The sequence below is a fragment of the Myotis yumanensis genome, unplaced genomic scaffold (assembly GCF_028538775.1).
Source record: "Myotis yumanensis isolate MYYU_CA2020_CCGP unplaced genomic scaffold, mMyoYum1.0.hap1 SCAF_5, whole genome shotgun sequence".
Classification (NCBI taxonomy): domain Eukaryota; kingdom Metazoa; phylum Chordata; class Mammalia; order Chiroptera; family Vespertilionidae; genus Myotis; species Myotis yumanensis.
In genome coordinates, this window is record NW_027223756.1 from 1,263,646 (window position 1) to 1,283,174 (window position 19,529).

Below are 19,529 nucleotides of genomic sequence, written 5' to 3' on the forward strand. Positions count from 1 at the left end.
TGGGAGAGCGGGGCTGTGTCCTGAGGCACTGGAGCTGCACGCAGGGCGGCAGGTGCCTCAGGAATGCCAAGGGGCATGTGGGCACTCCCCCGCCAAGCCGCCCCAGGAGGCTCGCCATGCCGCGCACGTGGTGTGCAGCCCCGACAAAGGGCACGTGCACGGGGCGAGGGTGGGAGGAGGGTCAGGCCTGGGAGGCGCATGCAGTGACCGAGTGCTCCGACGCCCCGACGGCACAGGGATGGCAGCGCGTTAGGAGCATCGCCACCCACCCCAGGCCCCTTCCACAGTTAGCACAGTGCTCAGCCAGCCGCAGGCCAATCCTGGGGCTGCCCACCCCTCGGGTCCTAAGGAGGCAGCAGCCCCCGCCCATGATGGGCACCGCTCCTCCACGCCGACAACGCAGCCCGCACGGCCGCTTTCCCTGCACTCTGGGAAAGCCACAGCCTCGATCCCTGTGAGCACTGCAGGGAACATCACGAACGGCAGCATCGCTGGACTTGCAGAAACGGAGACACTGTGCTCTCCACAGAAACGGAGACACACTGTGCTCTCCACAGAAACGGAGACACACTGTGCTCTCCACAGAAACGGAGACACACCGTGCTCTCCACAGAAACGTCCTCTCCGTGGCGGCTCCGGCTGCAAAGCCCCACGACGGAGCCTCAAGAAAGCGCAGGCCGCCACCTGGACATGAAGCTGGAGGATGGAAAATGGGCCGTGAACACCCGAGCGGCGTGAAGCCAGCGGCGGAGGTGCACCTGGACCACGTCTCCCCACGCCTGAGCAACAGCCCTGGTGCCACCGGCAACAGGAGGGCAGTGAGGGCCTACCAGGCGAGCTCCCAGGGTCACTGTCCAACCCCCGAGCAGAGGAGCTGCCCCCAACCCACCGGAACCGTGTTGCTCCTGGAGCGATGGGCCTGGAGAGCAGGATGGAGAGCAGGCACCACTCCGCCACTCAGTCAGCTCGGCACCTGTGTCTCCCCAGCTGCTCACCGGTCCGTTAATGAAGATGACGGTGCCCTAGCCCAGTGGTCGGCAAACTCATTAGTCAACAGAACCAAATATCAACAGTACAACGATTGAAATTTCTTTTGAGAGCCAAATTTTTAAACTTAAACTATATAGGTAGGTACATTGTTATTAACTTCATTAGGGGACTCCCAAGCTGGCCTTTGCTAAAAACGTTCTCAATCTGATTGAGGTACGTTCGCTGAGGTCGACCCCTTCCAACTCTCCCATCCACACTCGTCTTGTATACTTGTTTCGTCTATCTCCTTTCGTTCATCCTCTCTATATGTCCAAACCATCTCAACATACCGTTCTCAATCCTCGACACTACATCTTCTTTCACTCCACAACATTCCCTAAAATTAACTTAATAAACTTTACTTAAAGTTTTGTCTTATTTAGAACCTATAGTTAGAACCACTTCTTCAAAATAGACTCACCCAGGCTGAAAACCAACTTCTGCGCATGGGCCACGAAGTTTCAATCGCACTGTACGTGCGCGCCCACACATGGTATTTTGTGGAAGAGCCACACTCAAGGGGCCAAAGAGCCGCATGTGGCTCGCAAGCTGCAGTTTGCTGACCACTGCCCTAGACAAGTGGTCGGCGAGGTCCGGAAGGTTGGCGACCGCTGCCCTAGACAACAAGCAAGGAGCTGTGCAAACATGGAGCATGAAACATGAGGTCCCGTCTCCAAACCACTTCTGCCCACGTCCAAGCTCTCAGCGTCCGGCCGGCGTCCGGCCCACGCCTCCCTCAGTGCACCCTGCGGTCATCTCTGGAAACGCTGCAGGTCGGATCTGTGTTCTGGTGCTTCACCACCTCCGTGGCTCTCTCTCATAATTCCAATCGCCTGGCATGGCGAGCGCAGCCCAGTGCGCCCTGCCAAACCCCCCGCGGCTGCACACCGCTCCGGGTGGCACAGGGACGGAGGGTTCCCAGGCCTCCCCACCCGTGCTGTCACCGTGAGCCCTGCCACGCTGGCTGCCCTGCGGTGCCCTCCTGCTCCCGCTGCGGTGTGCTGTGTGGCCTTGTGCCGCCGCCGCCACGGCAACCACAGGGGAAGCCAGACCCCAGGTGACGAGCCCAGAGGAGCCGGAGGAGCAGGAGACGCAGTCCCCAGCGCAAAACGCTCCCACCACCTCCACGCTCACTCAGTGCCGCGCCCCGGTCCCTGCGGGAGCTCAGCCGGTGTGAGGGGGAGGCTGCGGCGTGTGAGGGCGTGCCGTGGGTGCGTGGCCTGCGCCGGCCCACCTCCCCGCAGCACCCACATTTCCCGCTCAGGTTCATACCTCCACGACTCTAAGTGACGAGGAGGACACGCGTCTTGAAAGGTTCGGGCTTAAAGTGAAGGGGAAGAAGCTGAACAGAACCCGCTGCAGGGAGCAGGTGAGCTGCCCAGTGGTGGATCCGAGCAGCGTGTCCCGGGAGCTCCAGGCCCCACACTGCCCGCGGGGCGCGTCCCAGGGGCATCACCCCTTCCCCCCAGACCTGAACCCTGAGCTCCGAGTTACCGTCTCTCACCCTTCGGGGCCCTCCCAGCCTACAGACCCGGCTGAGCCCGAGTCATCCGCTCCCCCGACACCTAGACAGTGTGGCCGCCTGCCGTGTGTGGGGTGAGCTGTGTGCCGCCTGCCGTGTGCGGGGTGAGCTGTGTGCCGCCTGCCGTGTGCGGGGTGAGCTGTGTGCCGCCTGCCGTGTGCGGGGTGAGCTGTGTGCCGCCTGCCGTGTGCGGGGTGAGCTGTGTGCCACCTGCCGTGTGCGGGGTGAGCTGTGTGCAGGGTGAGCTGTGTGCCACCTGCCGTGTGCGGGGTGAGCTGTGTGCCACCTGCCGTGTGCGGGGTGAGCTGTGTGTCACCTGCCGTGTGCGGGGTGAGCTGTGTGCCGCCTGCCGTGTGCGGGGTGAGCTGTGCGGCCGCCTGCCGTGTGCAGGGTGAGCTGTGTGCCGCCTGCCGTGTGCGGGGTGAGCTGTGCGGCCTGCCGTGTGCGGGGTGAGCTGTAGGGTGAAAGCGGCCTCCGCCTGCCTGTGCAGAGTCCAAGGGCATTGCCCCGAGGTCACCATCCACAGGGAACCCCCGCGGCCGCTCACTCACCAGCTGGAACTCGCTCCTGCGGCGGAAGGCCTCCCGGATGCCCGAGTCCCCCCAGAGGGCGCGCAGGGCGGGCACGTAGAGCTGGAAGGTGGCGGGCTCCACGGGCAGCCCCGCCTTGTTCTCGAAGGCCATGAGGAACATGCCGTGCTTCTCGTTCTCCGAGTGCTGCCAGGGGATGCCCAGCTTGTCCCGCGCGTCCACGAGCACCTTGGAGCCCTGGGGACAGAGGAAAGGGTGAGTGAGCTGCAGAGGCCGGACCACGCGGAGCCGCCTAGCGGCAACTGAGACAGCAGGACACCCCGCTGTCCACCGTGCCACCCACACGGCCCTCACGGCCCCCGGGCTGTCAGGTCAGGCGCGGATGCCGTACTCCTGGGACACGACTGCGCCATGTGGTTACACACCAGGCGGCAGCGTGCCCTTTGCTGCCCTCACCGGGGAGGTCCTGGGAGGACACGCCTGGGGGAGACCTGGCCGCCCCGAGCACAGCCAACACTGAACGGGCCACGGCAGGAGGCGGCAGTGAGGGAACCACTCCAGCACCACCAAACCCAGACCCACCGAACCCGCCTCAGCGGACGAGACACCGCACCACACCCCGTTCCCGTGGTCCAGCTCCCGGTGTGTAGCTGGCGGTTCCCTGACAAAGCTCCCCTCCTCCCCGGGCAGAAGGGGCAGTGCCGCCTCCGCGTGGCGCCACCCGAACAGCTGGGTGGATGGGAGCGGGGACCTGAGCCTCTCCCGGGCTGCGGGCCTGCTCGGCTGCTCAGTGCGGGAGGGGAGGGGGCCGGGGGGGGGAGGGGTGCTCCTCTGCCAGGCAACGTGCCCTCCCCACGCACCAGCAGGGAGGACCCTCACCGCAGCAGTGAGTCAGGCCCGTCGAGAGCAAACAGGACAGAGAGGTGCTCGGCTCTCCTTCCTCTGCCCACACCCCTGGGGCCGTCCATCTCCCCTCTTTCTCTGACATCTCAACAGACCCCCCCTGCCAGAACCGAGAAAGATGCCTGCACAGCCTGGTGCGCGCAGCGGGCAGGGTGCTCCACCTTGGGGCCTCGGAGAAGGGCAGCTGCTCAGGACCTCGGCGCCCTCGCCCCTGCCCTGCCAGGGGACTGACCCTGCACGCGATGCCCTGCCCCACAGCTCACAGCATGGTCAGACCACGAGGCGCCTTCACACGCAGAGGGTTAGCCTCCCAGGGCGCACAGCCTCAGTCACACGTGACCCGGAACCGCTCTGTTCACGTCGGAGATGAAGGCGGGAGCCACAGCGATGCCGCGGAAGGCGGGGCCCTTCTGCACGGCTGCCCCACCCTGAATGCACTTCCTTTCTCCGTCTCCTCATCTGGAGGGCGAGGCACCAAGGAAAAGACGTGTCTCCTTTGTCCTTTCAGATTGTCCGTGCGGGAGCCCGAGCACCCACACTGCCCGGTGCTTCCTGCGGGGCGTCTGCTCACACTGCGCCCACGCTGAGAGCCTGGTCCCTGGGGTGTCACACGCACTGGCCGCGTGCGGAGCGGACAGTCCTACCGTCGCCATCACTGCACAGAGCGCCACCATGTGCGGAGACCACACAGCAGGCACGACAGAAAGACACCTGCCCCGCCATCTTCCGGCAGAAGACCCATTTCCCACGCGAAAGCCCGAGTTCCCCCAGCCACACACTCACAGGAAGGAGAGATGAAGGTGGAGACACCGACCGAGGCCCTGCTCCCAGCGCCGAGGCGAGGGCAGCAGGAAGTGCTGAGTGCGGTTCCCATAACGGCGCGTGGCATCCAGTCGCCCAAACACACCAGTGCAGCCTGAGCAGCTGACTTCACCTCCCTACCATGTACCACTGACCTGCTCAGAGAACACATTTCTAAGACACTCTGTAAACCCAGGACTTAAACCTCCAAAGAACAGGTTCCCTGTCTGCTGGGGACGTAGGTGGGGTTTTTGGTTTTACTGGACGAACACCAAAAGTCGCAAACCCTGTTAGCTCACCCCAAACACGTCTTGTTAGTTTCACTCCTAATCGAACCACCTTCTCAGACCCGCCGTCCTCACCAGGCTCCCTGGAAAGCGCTGCAGCCGGCACGCGGCGTGCGGGCGCCCGACGCCTTTGCTAGAGCCTGAAGGGACACCAGGGAGGGTCCGCGGTGTGTTCGCCGCCGACAGCAGCACCTGCGCTCGGAGAGCGGGTTTTGCTGGAGATCCGAGGCTGGTTACGGGCCTCTGGCCACCGCCCGGATGGAGACGTGCGCCAGGGATGTAGACAGGACGGTCCTGGGAGCCGGGAGCCGGGAGCCGGCAAGGCGGCGGCACCTCTTCAGTGCCTGACCCCGCGGGAGGCACCTTCCAACGTAGAGGCCGCACGAAATGCGATGAAGGAGAGCAGCCCGCGGGCAAAGGGTCCCAGAGGTGGATGGCAGGGCTGCCGGCCTCCTGGTGCAGCCCCCGCCCCCCCATTCCTCTCGGGAACAACGCCTCGTTCTGATGGCCGGCTGCTCCTCACCAGTCCCTCCTCTGGGAGCCGCCCACCTGCTCGGCCAGCTTCCCAGGCGCCCAGCAGCGGAGCGAAGCCCCCTTCCTGAGAACGGCCGCTTCGCCCTCAGGCGTGGGCCTGGGCACGTCACGGGAAACAGGCTCGGAGGGCACGGACTCACCATCTCCCGCAGGCCTTTCGGTTCTGACCAAGGCGTCCAGTGGGCAGATGCAGGGACCCCGAAGGCCGTTTGAGGTGCTCCGGCCACACGGCACCGCCCACAGCTGCGCCCGCCCCCGAACAAGCCTGCCCAGAGCCCAGCAGCCACGGGCTCACTCCACCTCGGGACACGTGGGGCGCAGTGCTGTGCCCACTTCATGGAGGAGACGGACGCAGCTCAGGATCAGGGATGCCGATGCGAGTGCTTGTTTTAACTCATATTCTTCCTGCACCTCGGCGGGTGTGTCGGGGAGACGGGCAGGGCAGGAGGGTGGCACGGGCTTCAGAAGCAGATCTGCACTGACCTGGGCGGACCCGGCATTTCTGGTTCTCTGCTTGTTAAAAAGTTAACTAGATCTAGAAGTAGGGACGGGCTGAACGCCTGGTGAACTCAGAGGAGATGCGATGAGTTCAGACCCGACTTTACAAACAGGGAACGCCGTCACTCACACACCTGTCACAGCAGCGTGGCCGAGACCCCCGCCACCGGGCTGTGGGCCGCGGGACACGGCCAGTCCGAACTGAGGTGTGTTATAACACTCACTGCGTTTCAAAGACTTCGCATGAAAAATAAATGGAAATACTTTAAAATTTTTAATACTGATTATGTGTTGAAATTATAATATTTTGGATATTTTGCATTATTAAAATACATCATTTTACTTATTTCTTTTACCTCTCTCCATGTGGGTAATTTAAAATGTGCTTTTTAAATTGATTTGAGAGAGAGAGAGAGAGAGAGAGAGAGAGAGAGAAGGGAGAGGGATAGAGAGATAGAAAGGAACATCAATGAGACACAAACATCAATTGGCTGCCTCCTGCACACCCCCTACTGGGGATCGAGCCTGCAACCTGGGCATGTGCCCTGACTGGGAATCGAACCCATAACCTCTTGGTTCATGGGTTAGTGCTCAGCCACTGAGCCACACCAGCTGGGCTGATTGTGGGTAACATGTGTATGAGGTTCACCTTACATTTCTGTTGGACCGCATTGCTGTACAGGAACATTTCTTAAAATGAAGTTTGTTTCTTTCCGATTACAAAAACGCCATTTTTTACTGTAGAAAATACAGGAAACAGCTACATAGAGAAGCGAACTAAACCCTCAAAAGTATCACTGTCTGGAAATAACTTTTGTTAACGTCTTAGAATGTTCGCCTCGTTCCCTTTCGGTGACAGTCACACTCAGCCTCACTCCGTTGGGTTCAGGTGGACGGCACCGAGGTCCCGCCGCCTCAGGCCCCACACGGTCATCACAATGTTCCCAACGATGCCCGGTGCCACACGTCGCCGTGACTGCTCTGTACCTACCCGTCTGCACTGCTCAGTCCCTTCACCTTCTCTCCTGGCCCAACCCCCGCCCGGCACTGTCAGCCTGCTTTCTGTTCTCAAAAATATCTCTTCCTAGAGATAACGTTTGAGATCTGAGAATGCCCTGGTTCTCGCTCCCAATGGAAATCTCTCTGTGTGACATTAACATTTCACGTGGCTCAGGCTCTGGTCGGCCACCATCACGTCCCACCTGGATTCCTGCAAACCTTCTCGCTGGTCTCCTCACGTCTGCCCTTGGCCCCTTCGGTCATTCTCAAACCAGCCACCATCGCATTCCTCTGCAAACCCCACCTGACTCCCTCTCATGAGGGTAGGAGCTCCGGTCCCCACAGAGGCTCGCTGTGCCCAGCCGTTGCCCCTGACCCCACGCCCAGCCTGCTGCCCCTGATCCCGTGCCCAGCCTGCTGCCCGACCCCATGTCCAGCCTGCTTCCCCGGACCCTGTGCCCAGCCTGCTGCCCCTGACCCCGCATCCAGCCTGCTGCCCCTGACCCCGCGCCCAGACTGCTGTCCCTGACCCCGCACCCAGCCTGCTGCCCCTGACCCCGCGCCCAGACTGCTGTCCCTGACCCCGCACCCAGCCTGCTGCCCCTGACCCCGTGTCCTCCTTATCTCCTGCCTGCCCTGGGCCAGGGCCTCCCTGCATCTGCCTGGGGCCTGGCCCTGCTGGCTCCTGGTGCCTGAAACCCGCTGCCCAGGATCCACATGACCCCCTCCCTCAGTCCACAGCCACTACTCGAAGGTCAGCCTCAGCGAGGCCCTGCGTGGCCACTGACCCCACATCGCAGCCCCCGCTGCCGGCTCTGGCCTCCGCTCTCGCTCAGCGCCGGGCCAGGCGAGGCCTCTGCTCTACCCGCCGGGAAGGGAGGCTGTGAGGCGGCTCTGGGTGGCGCTTGTTCTCTCCACAGCCCCAGGCCTGCACGGTGCGTGATCTACTTGGTGACAAGGGTGCCTGGGTCTCGGGTCCCCCGTGGGCGGCCCAGGGACCACCCTTCCTTCCTGCCTCTCAGGCTGCGGTGAGGGTTCCTGACGGCAGAGGTGGAGGCACAGGATGAAGCCGCCACCACTGTTATGTCCATGGCTCCTCGCCGGAAACCTGGCCACACGTGGATCGTTAGTGAGGCTGAGCGTTAACGCTGGTCTGTGCTTTATTTGAAAGCAGCTGTGCTGTACTGGGTTAGGAAATCCCTTTAAACACCCCCGTGCGCTCGCTTCGCAGCACGTCGACTAAAGCTGGAACGATAAGAGATCAGCATGGCCCCTGTGCAGGGATGACATGCAAATCCGTGACGTGTTCCATATTTAAAAACACACAAAGCTCTCTCCTTTTCACGTACAAAGAGAAGAGAAAAGCCTGTTTACAGGAAAAGCTCAACCAAAGAAACAGCTCAGCTCACTGTGGTGAGTAAATTAAAGCGGCAAAGCGATGGGCCCAGCTCACACAGAAGCACCCCCCCCACGCGGGCCGCCCCGTGTGACGAGAGCAACTGCGCCCACAGCCCCGCTCACACCTGTGGGGAGAAGCTCTGACAAAAGGGCCGCCCAGACGGAGGAGAGCTCCCGGATCAGCCGCCCCCTGCTCAGGGCCGTGGGGAGCACCCCACACCGTTCCTGTAGCTCAGGATCCTCGTCGTGACGGTCACAGTCATCACCATGAAACGCTGGTCCCAGGCGGCAGGTGCCGGCAGGTGGCGGCCAGGTAACAAGAACACGGGGAAGCAGGGCCCCGGGTCCCTGCCGGGCGGGCAGCCTCGCAGGGAAAGAATCAGGAGGACACCGTCCGGCACAGCCGTGTGAGGGGGCCTCACCTCCAGCAGCAGATTGGACTCGGGAAGGAACGGATGCAAGGACGCCCACGCCCCAGCTCCCGGGGGCCGGGCGGCAGCTTCACTCCAGACGGGCAGGCTCGGCCCCCCCAGCAGGGCTGACCTGGCTCACCCGCAGCTCTGGGGTCACGCGTGTGCAGGGCCGATGGGGGACACACTGGCTTTACTGCTCAGACGCGTGGTACGGCAGGAGCACTGCGGTAACTTCCACCGAACGGCTGCTGACTGCGCAGCCCCATCCTGGCGCAGACAACGCTCCCCGGGAACCACCTTCTATAGAAACCGTCTCCAGCCCTGGCCCGTGTGGCTCAATGGATAGAGCACCAGCCTCCGGATGCAGGGTCCCAGGTTCAATTCCCGTCAAGGGCACGTATCTTGGTTGCAGGCTCCAGCCCTGGTCAGGAGCACGCAGGAGGCAACCAATCGACGTGTCTCTCTTGCATCGATGTTTCTCTCTGTTTCTCCCTCTCCCACTCTCTCTAAAAATCAATGGAAAAATACCCTTGGTTGAGATCAAAACCGAACAAAAGAACCAACGATGTCCTTAAGTGAAAGGCTGTCAGTGCTCTGCTGCCGGATGCTCCGCCTTCTGCAGGCTCACGGAGCTCCGAGAAGGTTCTCGGCCCAGGCATCCTACAGATGGGCTGGGGATCGAGTGAGCCCGCCACCCCGCAGAGCAGGAGGCCTTGGTGCTGCCCAGCAGAAAGGCCGTGGCACGAGCCACCCCCAGCGCCCTCGGGAGTCTGCGCGCCAGTGCGGGTGGGGGACGGACGGTGCAGAATCAGGCCGTGTGCTCTGTGACCAGGACGACGCACAGAGGCTTCCGCGGGTGAGCGAGTGAGCGAGCGACTGCGCCAGGAAGCTGGGCCTGTGGCTCCTCCTCCCTCAGTGGCCCGGCCACCCTCCAGCCACCTGAGTTCCCAAGCCTCCCTCAGCGACAGCGAGAGGCTGGACCAGCCGTGGGCAAACTATGGCCCGCGGGCCGGATCCGGCCCGTTTGAAATGAATAAAACTAAAAAAAAAAAAAAGACCGTACCCTTTTATGTAATGATGTTTACTTTGAATTTATATTAGTTCACACAAACACTCCATCCATGCTTTTGTTCCGGCCTCCGGTCCAGTTTAAGAACCCATTGTGGCCCTCGAGTCAAAAAGTTTGCCCACCCCTGGGCTGGACCAACGCCCGGTGAGCGGGCTCTCCCCTGCCAAGTGCCAGCGGAGGCACCAGGTCAACCATCTTCCTGCGGAGACCTGACCTCGTGGTCTTGAACCATGGAAACGCTTGGTTTAGGAGATCGTTAATGTTACATTTGTTCTTCCAGACATTTCCCCTGAACGTATTTATTCACACGTCCAACCAATGCTGGATGCCCACCGCATGCCGGAACCAGGCCCGGCCTGAGGCTCCCGGCACGAAGCCAGGGCTGACATTCAGGGCGGGGACCGAGTCAAATGTGGTGCCGGGACCAAGATCCCCAACACCGAGCCCTGCCCACACCAGCTCACGGGCGTCAGCCGCACTCACTCCGCTCCCAGCCTGTGGGCACGCGTCTCACTGGAACCTGTGCGTCTCCCCTGCTCCTGGCGTTGCTCCGGGACGCTCTCCTTTGGCAGTTTCTGGGTCTCACGGGCCAGGTGTCACCGGACCGCTCCAGTCTGCGCAGCACCGCAGTGCCCTGTGGCTGGGGGAGCCTCACCTCCAATCTCAGATCTCAGGAGCCCTTCTCCAGCCCCAGGGGAGATGAAACACAGTGACCTGCGAAGGCGGCAGACAAACCCCTCCCCCGCCCAGGGTCTGTGCCTCTACCAAAGGCCCCACTGTGCGCCCTGGGGCGCCCGCGCACTCCCTGGACCCCAGGTGGGGCAGAGGTGAGAAGCCTCCATCTTCCAGCAGCACAGCGCCAGCCTCCACTGCGGCCCTGAGACGTCACCTCGCCCGGCTCCTCCTGCATTGCAGCAACCACCCCCCACGCACCGCGCTTTGCTGGAAGGGCCAACGCCGGCCCACTGCGGCCTCCCCCTCATGTGCCACGCAGTTCCCCGGCGACAGGGACACAGAGGCGAGAGGAGCTGCTGCTATAAAAAGGCTGCTTATCTCAGGAAGTCTCACTGAGGACAGAGTGTGCCGAGGACACGGCTCCGAGCTGAGGTCGGGGGGAGTGCTGGGAGGGAGCAGGAAGGGGGCACGACAGAGAAGACACACGAACCCAGGGAGGTGGCCCTGCTCCTTTGGGCTTGGTCAGCTCACAGGAAACCTCTGCCGCTGAGAAGCACACACTGCGCTGGGAGCCCACGTTCCCCATGAACGGGAACCACCCCTCCACCAGCCCGGCGAAGGGGCGCAGCTCACAGGGGCCCGCACTCACAGGGGCCCGCACTCCGGTCGGCTGGACGTGCATGACCCGAGGAGACAGAGCTTCCGAAAGCTTCTGTAAACACCGAGCGGGCGCTCCGCTCACAGCTGGACGGAGAGGACAGGCCGTGACCCCCGAGGGACGGGCGCCTGCAGGTCTCCTCCAGGGTGAACCACGCGCTCAGAACGGAGCTGTGGCCTCGCTGCTCACTCCGCCTGCCGACGGTCACTGTCCTGCCCCCACGTTTACTTACGCTTTTTAAAAAATGTTCTCATTGGTTTTTCAGAGGAGGGAGAGGACCATCATCAGCTAGCTGCCTTCTGCACGCCCCACTGGGGATGGAGCCGGCAGGTGCCCTGACCGGGAGCCATGGGCTGACAACCACTGGGCCACACCAGCCGGCACCACTGATGGATGTCTGATACTCAATTGCGCCTGTTCCTGGCGTCTCTCCTCGGTGCCCGGGAAAGGCTTTCACACCCGCTCACACTTGGTATCCAGCCCCTCCCGAGACCGGCTCTCATCCCAGTCACCTCTCGGTGACATGCTGGGTCGTCTCTCGCGTTGGCTGTGGGGGCTACACCTAATGTCTTTCCTCTCGTACTTGACCGGCTGGGGTGCCACACGCCCCGGAATCACCGATCGGCACTGGCGTTCTGGCTGCCGTCGGAGGGGGAGGGTCTGTGCCAGGAGCCGCCGGCTCACGCCAGCACCACGCACGCTCCCGCTCACTGGGTGTCTGGCTGAGTGTAAGTGACGTCCTCTGGGGTCACGTCATTTACATAAAATACGTTAAAGCGCAGGCTCAATATCAAAACAATTTGGGAATAAAAGCCATAATTAAAGAAACAATCACCCGAGTATAAATTTACAAAAGCAATATGCAAGAAAAATGACTATGTATATTTATTACAATATATTGCTAATTAACTATTAAAACATGGGGCAAAGCTCTTTTTTAGAAGACTTAATTCAAGATGTAAGTCTTTTCATCTACTTCAAAACACACTGGAACATTTTCCTTTTCCCCAATCGCTTATTTTTAAGGAGGCCATTTAAAAACACGAGCGAGGGGGTGGGGGGCAATGAGGGATAAGGACACATATGTAATACCTTAATCAATAAAGAAAAAAAAAGTAACAGAATGCTGCAGCCATTCCCAAATAAAGCACTATCTAAACAAGATCCTTAAAAAAAATAAAAAAAATAAATAAAAACACAAGTGAGAGCCCAGCCGGCGTGGCTCAGTGGTTGAGTGTAGATCTAAGAACCAGAAGGTCATGGTCAAGGGCACGTGCCGGGGTTGCAGGCTCGATCCCCAGTAGGGGGCGTGCAGGAAGCAGCGGATCCATGATTCTCTGGTCAGTGATGTTTCTACCTCTCTCCCTCTCCCTTCCTCTCTGAAACCAATAAAAATATATTTTAAAAATATAAGTAAAAATAAAACCACGAATGAGACGAGAGAGGGGGGAAGTGGGCCGCTGCAGCGGGCACAGGAGAGGGAGCTTGGGCACTTGGGCTCTTCCTTGAAGTTACCAAGAATTCAGAAACAAGACCAGTTTCCAATTAAAGAACATGCTGAAGACGCTGTGGCCTCCTCAGCAAATGTTTACGCATCCTAAAAATATTCAGATCACAAAACCCCGAAGCAAGATTCAAACCACAAATTAAGTTAAAGCGCCTACAGTTCCCAATGAACACGCCCGGTGACGTCAGAGGAGTGCACGTAGGGAGAGGGGCTTAAGTAATCGCTGCTGATCACGAAATCCACTCCCAGGGTCTCACGCCGTCACGGCACGGTCGCCAGGCAGCCGCGAAGGAACGCCCAGGGCAGAGGACGCATTTAGAACGAGACACACCCGCCCTGCTCCTCAGAAGGGCACGCGGTGTCCTGCTCTCCCCCAGGGGAGGGTACACAGACGCTTCCAGCCGGGCCCGGGCCGCGGCCGTCCCGCACTGCGTGAGTGTGTGCTTCTCCCCGCGCGTGGCACCGTGTCCCACGGGGGTTTCCGTGGTTCTGCTCACGTGGGAGAATGACCACACTGAGTTCAGTTCCCAAGTCCCCTTCTGACGCCCCAGGTCAGGAAAAACTATAGATGCCCGGGAACCTGTGACCACCCAAGCAAGACTCCCATTTGTTGTTATTATTTTTTAATTTGTTATTCCTCACCCAAGGATATTTTTTTTCCCATGGATTTTTAGAGAGTGGGAGAGAGGGGGAGAGGGAGGGAGAGAGAAAGAGAGAGAGAGAGAGCGCGAAACATCGATGTGAGAGAGACACATTGATGAGGCGGGGATCAGCCTGCAGCCGAGGTACACGCCCTTGACTGGAATTGAACCCGACACCCTTCAGTCCGAGGGCTGACGCTCTAACCACTGGGCAACCTGGACAGAGGAGACGCCCATTTTTTAAGAGACAAGCCTGAGGAGATGAACCAGACCCGTGTCACAACTCCTGCCGGACAAAGTCGCACGAGAGAATCCTGTGCATGGGGCTCTAACCTGCAAGCGCATGGCGAAGCCGTCGCTGTGCGCGGTGGGCCGGGGCAGCTGGGGACCCTCTTCTTTCGCCCTGAGTGACCTGTCTCTGAGCGAAGAGGTTGGACCATAAGAAACTGTGTTTTTGTGGGTCAACAGGGTCACATATGAGAATTTCACACGGTTCACCCTCTGTGCACTGGTGCTCCGCCCCTGACTGCTTCTGGGAGGTTTTCTATTCCCATGTGAGAGTATTTACAGCACACACACACACACACATCCATCCCCAGACTGAGCTTATAACACTGGCTGCAGAGGGGAGAGGGGGTGATCGAGGCTCGCTGGCCCAGCTGGACAGACACCGGTGGGCACCCCAGCTCAGGGCACCTGGACACAGCAGGCACGCTCCCTGGGGGCAGGCGGCTCCTGGGACAGACCAAGAGGCTGAATCCCTCGTGCTCACTCCTCCTCCCAAACTCCGTGGTCCTGCCGCTCACCCCCTGGGAGCCAGGCGAGGGAAGGTGAGGCTGAAACGCCTCCTGTGGACCAATGAGGCCAGAGGCCTGAAGGCCCTGCCACCACCTGGCCCCCACCTGACCCGAGGGGTTCATGAGAACCCAGTAAATAGCAGATAAGGTGCTGCCAACACCGCAGAGCCCCATATGGAAGGCAGGTGCTGCTCCTTCTAGCAGGTGGCACTCACAGCATGCATGCACACCGAGCACACACACACTCACAGCACGCACACAGCACTCTCTCTCTCACACACTCACACATGCACACACGTGCACACTCACAGCATGCATGCACACTGAGTTCACACACACAGCACGCACACAGCGCTCTCTCTCACACACTCACAGCATGCATGCACACTGAGTTCACACACACAGCACTCTCACACACACGCATGTGCACGCACACACACAGCACACACACACTCACACATGCGCACACTCACAGCATGCATGCACACTGAGCGCACACACACAGCACGCACACAGCACTCTCTCACACACTCACAGCCTGCACACACACAGCACACACACACACTCACACATGCGCACACCCACAGCATGCATGCACACTGAGCTCACACACACAGCACTCTCACACACACGCATGTGCACGCACACACACAGCACACACACACTCACACATGCGCACACTCACAGCATGCATGCACACTAAGCGCACACACACAGCACGCACACAGCACTCTCTCTCACACACTCACAGCCTGCACACACACAGCACACACACACACTCACACATGCGCACACCCACAGCATGCATGCACACCGAGCTCACACACTCACAGCACGCACACAGCACTCTCTCTCTCACACACTCACAGCACGCACGCACACTCACACATGCACACACGTGCACACTCACAGCATGCATGCACACCGAGCTCACACACACACACACAGCACGCACACACACACAGCACGCACACAGCACTCTCTCTCACACACTCACAGCCTGCACACACACAGCACACACACACACTCACACATGCGCACACCCACAGCATGCATGCACACTGAGCTCACACACACAGCACTCTCACACACACGCATGTGCACGCACACACACAGCATGCATGCACACTGAGCGCGCACACACAGCACGCACACAGCGCTCTCTCTCACACACACACACACACACTCACAGCATGCACACGCACACGCACACACACACATGTGCGCACACAGCACGCGCGCCCACACAGTGCTTGCTGGCCGGGCTTCCTGCGATGCTGACCCGATGAGACGCCTGCTTTGGCCGCATGTCCCGGGGGATCTGGAATGCGGCTTAAACAGCTCCTCACTCTGCAGTCCGTCAGGTAAGCGTCGGGAGGAAGTAAATGGCAGTTTCTGTCTCAGTTCCACTGGCCTCTCGGGAGCTCCCCCACCCTCCCCTTCCACAGGTCACAGCCTGCCTCAGCCTCAGCCGGTCATCGCGATCCCAGGAAGACACGTCCCTCCCCCCCGGCGAGAGCAGCAGCACATGACACTGCAATTGTGGGGCTTTGCGTCCGAGAAAACACCTGGATGCCCATCAAACAGGAGTAGTCTGGCACCCCCTGTGTGCCTGTGGGCAACCCTGCTCGGCCTGCCGGGGGCTCAGTCGGTTGGGCGTCGTCCCGAGCACTAACAGGTGCTGGCTCGATCCCGTCAGGGCACATGCGGGGCTGCAGGTTCGATCCCGGTGTTGGGGTGCAGGAGGCCGCTGGCCGCTGTTCTGCTCTCACACCGATGCTTCTCTCTCTCCCCTCCCCCTCCCCCTCTCTCTAAATAAAACAGACATAAAAGCCCTGCACACAGTGCTGGAAACTCGCACGGCCGCGCCTGGGGAGCGGCCTCTCCTTCACCCACAGGGACCCAGCAGGGAGCAGGGACTGAGGGACTCCCTCCCTTCCCGTCTCGGCAAGTGTCAGGTCTTCTGCTTGTAGCACACATCTTGTCTACAAAGACGAACACAAGTACCTTGAAAATGAAGCCACTCTGCACCCGGAAGTGCTCGGCCATGCCTGCCTCACTGCCCAGCGCTGAGCACGGGCTGCCTGTCATGGGTTCCCGGCAGCCTGAGTCACCGGCGGCCCCAGGACGTGGCCAGCAGCTCTAGCCCAGGTGACGGTCACACATCCTGTGCACAGGCTCCTGTCCCCCCAGGGACTTCACAGTGACCTTCCGGCGCCTGTCCCCTCCCGTGTCTCCCATCCCCATAGTAGCCCATGGGCAGATGGGCAGGAGGACAGGAGGGCCCAGCGCTGTGCACCCTCCACTCAGCTCACGCACAGGGCAGCGCAGAGGCCCTGCCCCGCACGCCGGCGCGGGCTTCCCACGGCCTCACCCGCTGGGAGCTCTGCTGGCCGGTCCGCACAGGCACTTGGGCGCAGGGGAAGCCACCGTGCCAGCCACCGGACACCCCCTCCGAGGTCCCCACAGCGCTAACGCTGAGGACACAGGTTCTGAGTCTCCGTGTCCCCTTGGCTGAGTGTCCGCTCGGCTGTCTAAGTGGACAGGTGACCTGAGACCTGGCCCACACCAGGGAGGTCTGGCTGCCCAGCTGATGGCACAGGGCGGCTGACCAGGCTGGTGCCAAGGTTCAGACTGTCACACAGATGCCCAGCTCAGAGAGAGGGGCTGTCCCAGGCCTCTGCCCCTTCTGAGAGCGGGCCCGGAACGTTCTCTACCTGTGGCATCTGCTGCCCTCTGTGCACCTGCGAGAACTCCCACAGCCACACTGTCCCGGTCCTGTCCTGGTTCGCTGCACTCACAGCACAAGTTCCGAGCGACTCAGTCCACCGGGCGATGGGCGTGGCCTCTCTAACGAAGCTTTCCATTCCCAGGACCAGGGGCGGGGGACGTCCGGCCCGCGGGCCATCTAGGCCTCAAAATCATTTGGCCAGGCCCTGCCAAGGCACGAGGGGCGAGGTAACTCAGTGTTCGACCAAAGACAGCCGGCTCGTTTTCAAGTTGGTAATTTTGTATGGCCCTTGAATGACATTTCAAACAGGCAATGGCCCCTGGCAGAATAAGGGTTCCCACCCCTGCCCTGGACCGAGCGCCTGGGCCTGCGTGAGCATCGAGCCCGTGTGAGACACCGTGTCTTCCTGCCCAGAACCCCAGGCGCGGAGCAGCCGCAGCCGGCGACCCCCAGCGGCTCCCGCTCCAGGGCAGGCAGTGGCGCTGCGCCGCGCCCCGCCCACCAGCAGGGACGCAGATGCCTCTGGCGCTTTGTTTACCTGCAAAGGACACGGCCACGGCCTGACACGGCCTGTCTTGGGCCGCCACGGCCTCCAGGTGGTGCAGGCTACGCGCAGGTGGTTGTACAGCGCGGGCCTCTGGGGTTGGAGGCCGCCCCATAACTACCTCTCCAGGTAAGCCTATGTCCGTCCTCGTTCCACCAAATCCCAAACCGGGGAGACCCATGCGACACTCAGCTGTGTCATTGCAGAACCCGGCCCCGAGCCTCCACACAGCACTGTCCGGCGTCCAGCCAGCAGGTTCCAACCTCAGCGGACAGTCGGCGGGAAGGCAACCTGTCCGCTGAGGCCGATTCCGAAAGCTGGGGACCAAACGGCATGTGCTCTGAACCCCAAACAGCCAGCGGGCCTCTCTGGGGTGTTAGCCGATGGCCAGGGTTGGGTTTGCATGCCTGAGAGACCAGCCCGTGTGCCCGGCAGTAACAGTGGACCTGCCACTGAAATGCGATTTGCCAGCAGGCACCCCACCCCGGGCGCTCTCCCGGGGCCAGGGCACACGGGCACCCCGTCCCACAAACCCACTGCGGCCCGGAGACGGGGCTGCTCCAGAACCCGGGCAGCGGCCGCGGGCGGGTCACGAGCTTAGCAGAGCAGCAGCGCAGCTTCCTCCGAAGTCCCGCCGCCGCAGCAAAGAAAACACAGCCCGCACCGTCCTGAGGAGGAGGAGGAGACCAGCTCGCAAAGCCCAGCACAGGCGCAGCCGGTCCACGGCAGACACTCCTGAGCCGTCCCTCAGCCGCAGGCTGTCCGCCCGCCGCTACATGGTGCACGTGTGTTATCTAGGGGAAGGCGCCCGCTGCTATATGCATACACGTGTGTTATCTAGGGGAAGGCACCTGCTGCTATATGCATACACGTGTGTTATCTAGGGGAAGGCACCTGCTGCTATATGCGTACACATGTGTGTTATCTAGGGGAAGGCACCTGCTGCTATATGCGTACACCTGTGTTATCTAGGGGAAGGCGCCCGCCACTACATGTGTGCACGTGTGTTTTCTAGGGGAAGTTGCCCGCTGCTATATGCATACACGTGAGTTTTCTAGGGGAAGGCACCCGCCACTACATGTGTACACGTGTGTTTTCTAGGGGAAGGCGCCCACCACTACATGGTGCACGTGTGTTATCTAGGGGAAGGCACCCGCCACTACATGTGTACACGTGTGTTTTCTAGGGGAAGGCGCCCACCACTACATGAGTGCATGTGTGTTTCTAGGGGAAGTCGTGGCTTCCAGTGTGAGTACTGAGACCACGGGTCTGCAGCAAGCACGTGTCATGACCCTGGGCACTAGAAAGTTCCATCCAGCTCTTCCACTCATTCTCGTCTAGAACCTCCTGCAATCAGCACCCCCTGCCTGACCACACAGATGCTGGGCGGAGAAGGCGGAGACGGGCCCTGTGTCTCCTCCGCCTGCCAAGCCCCGTGGGCTTCAAGGGCCGGTGCGGCACACGCCCCGACAGGCCCTTCCAGGTGCCCGGCCAGGCGCCTCCTGCTCTCCGAGCGCCTCTGCAGCCACTGAGCCCCGCACACACCCGACTGGGCACCAGCACCGGGCGCCCGTCTCCTCCGCTGCCAGCATGCCCGGGGCAGGGACTCAGCGCGCACTGTAGGGCCCCCAGCACTGGCAGAGGGTCCTGGGTCCATGTCAGAAAAGTCTGTCAAGGTGGTTCTCCGTTCCAGCGCCAACAGGAGACGCTCATTTTAATGCTCTAGTCCAGCGGTTCTCAATCTGTGGGTCTCGACCCCTGAAAATACATCCTGCATATCAGATATTTACATGACGATTCACAACAGTAGCAACAGTACAGTTATGAAGTAACAACAAAAAGAATTTTATGGCTGGGTCACCACAGCATGAGGAACTGTATTAAAGGGCCACGGCATCAGGAAGGTTGAGAACCACTCCTTCGCCAGGTTCCTAAACCGTGGATACTCGGGGGGGGGGGGGGGGCACACGGGCGGTGAAAGGGACACCCAGCA

General features: G+C 60.8%; 1 protein-coding gene and 1 non-coding gene across 2 annotated transcripts in view; one reads left to right on the top strand and one right to left on the bottom strand.

The window, feature by feature from the left end:
- The window catches only part of GNA12 (G protein subunit alpha 12), a 41,666-nt gene that overhangs the window by 14,411 nt on the left and 7,726 nt on the right, over nucleotides 1–19,529 (bottom strand). Inside the window, exon 2 of the mRNA XM_070414293.1 lies at nucleotides 3,103–3,318. Coding sequence (XP_070270394.1) covers nucleotides 3,103–3,318 — 216 coding nt within the window. The remainder of the gene's footprint in view (nucleotides 1–3,102; nucleotides 3,319–19,529) is intronic.
- On the top strand, nucleotides 8,320–8,421 carry LOC139011849 (U6 spliceosomal RNA). Its single transcript, XR_011471676.1, has one exon. It is a non-coding gene; the product is annotated as a U6 spliceosomal RNA (small nuclear RNA).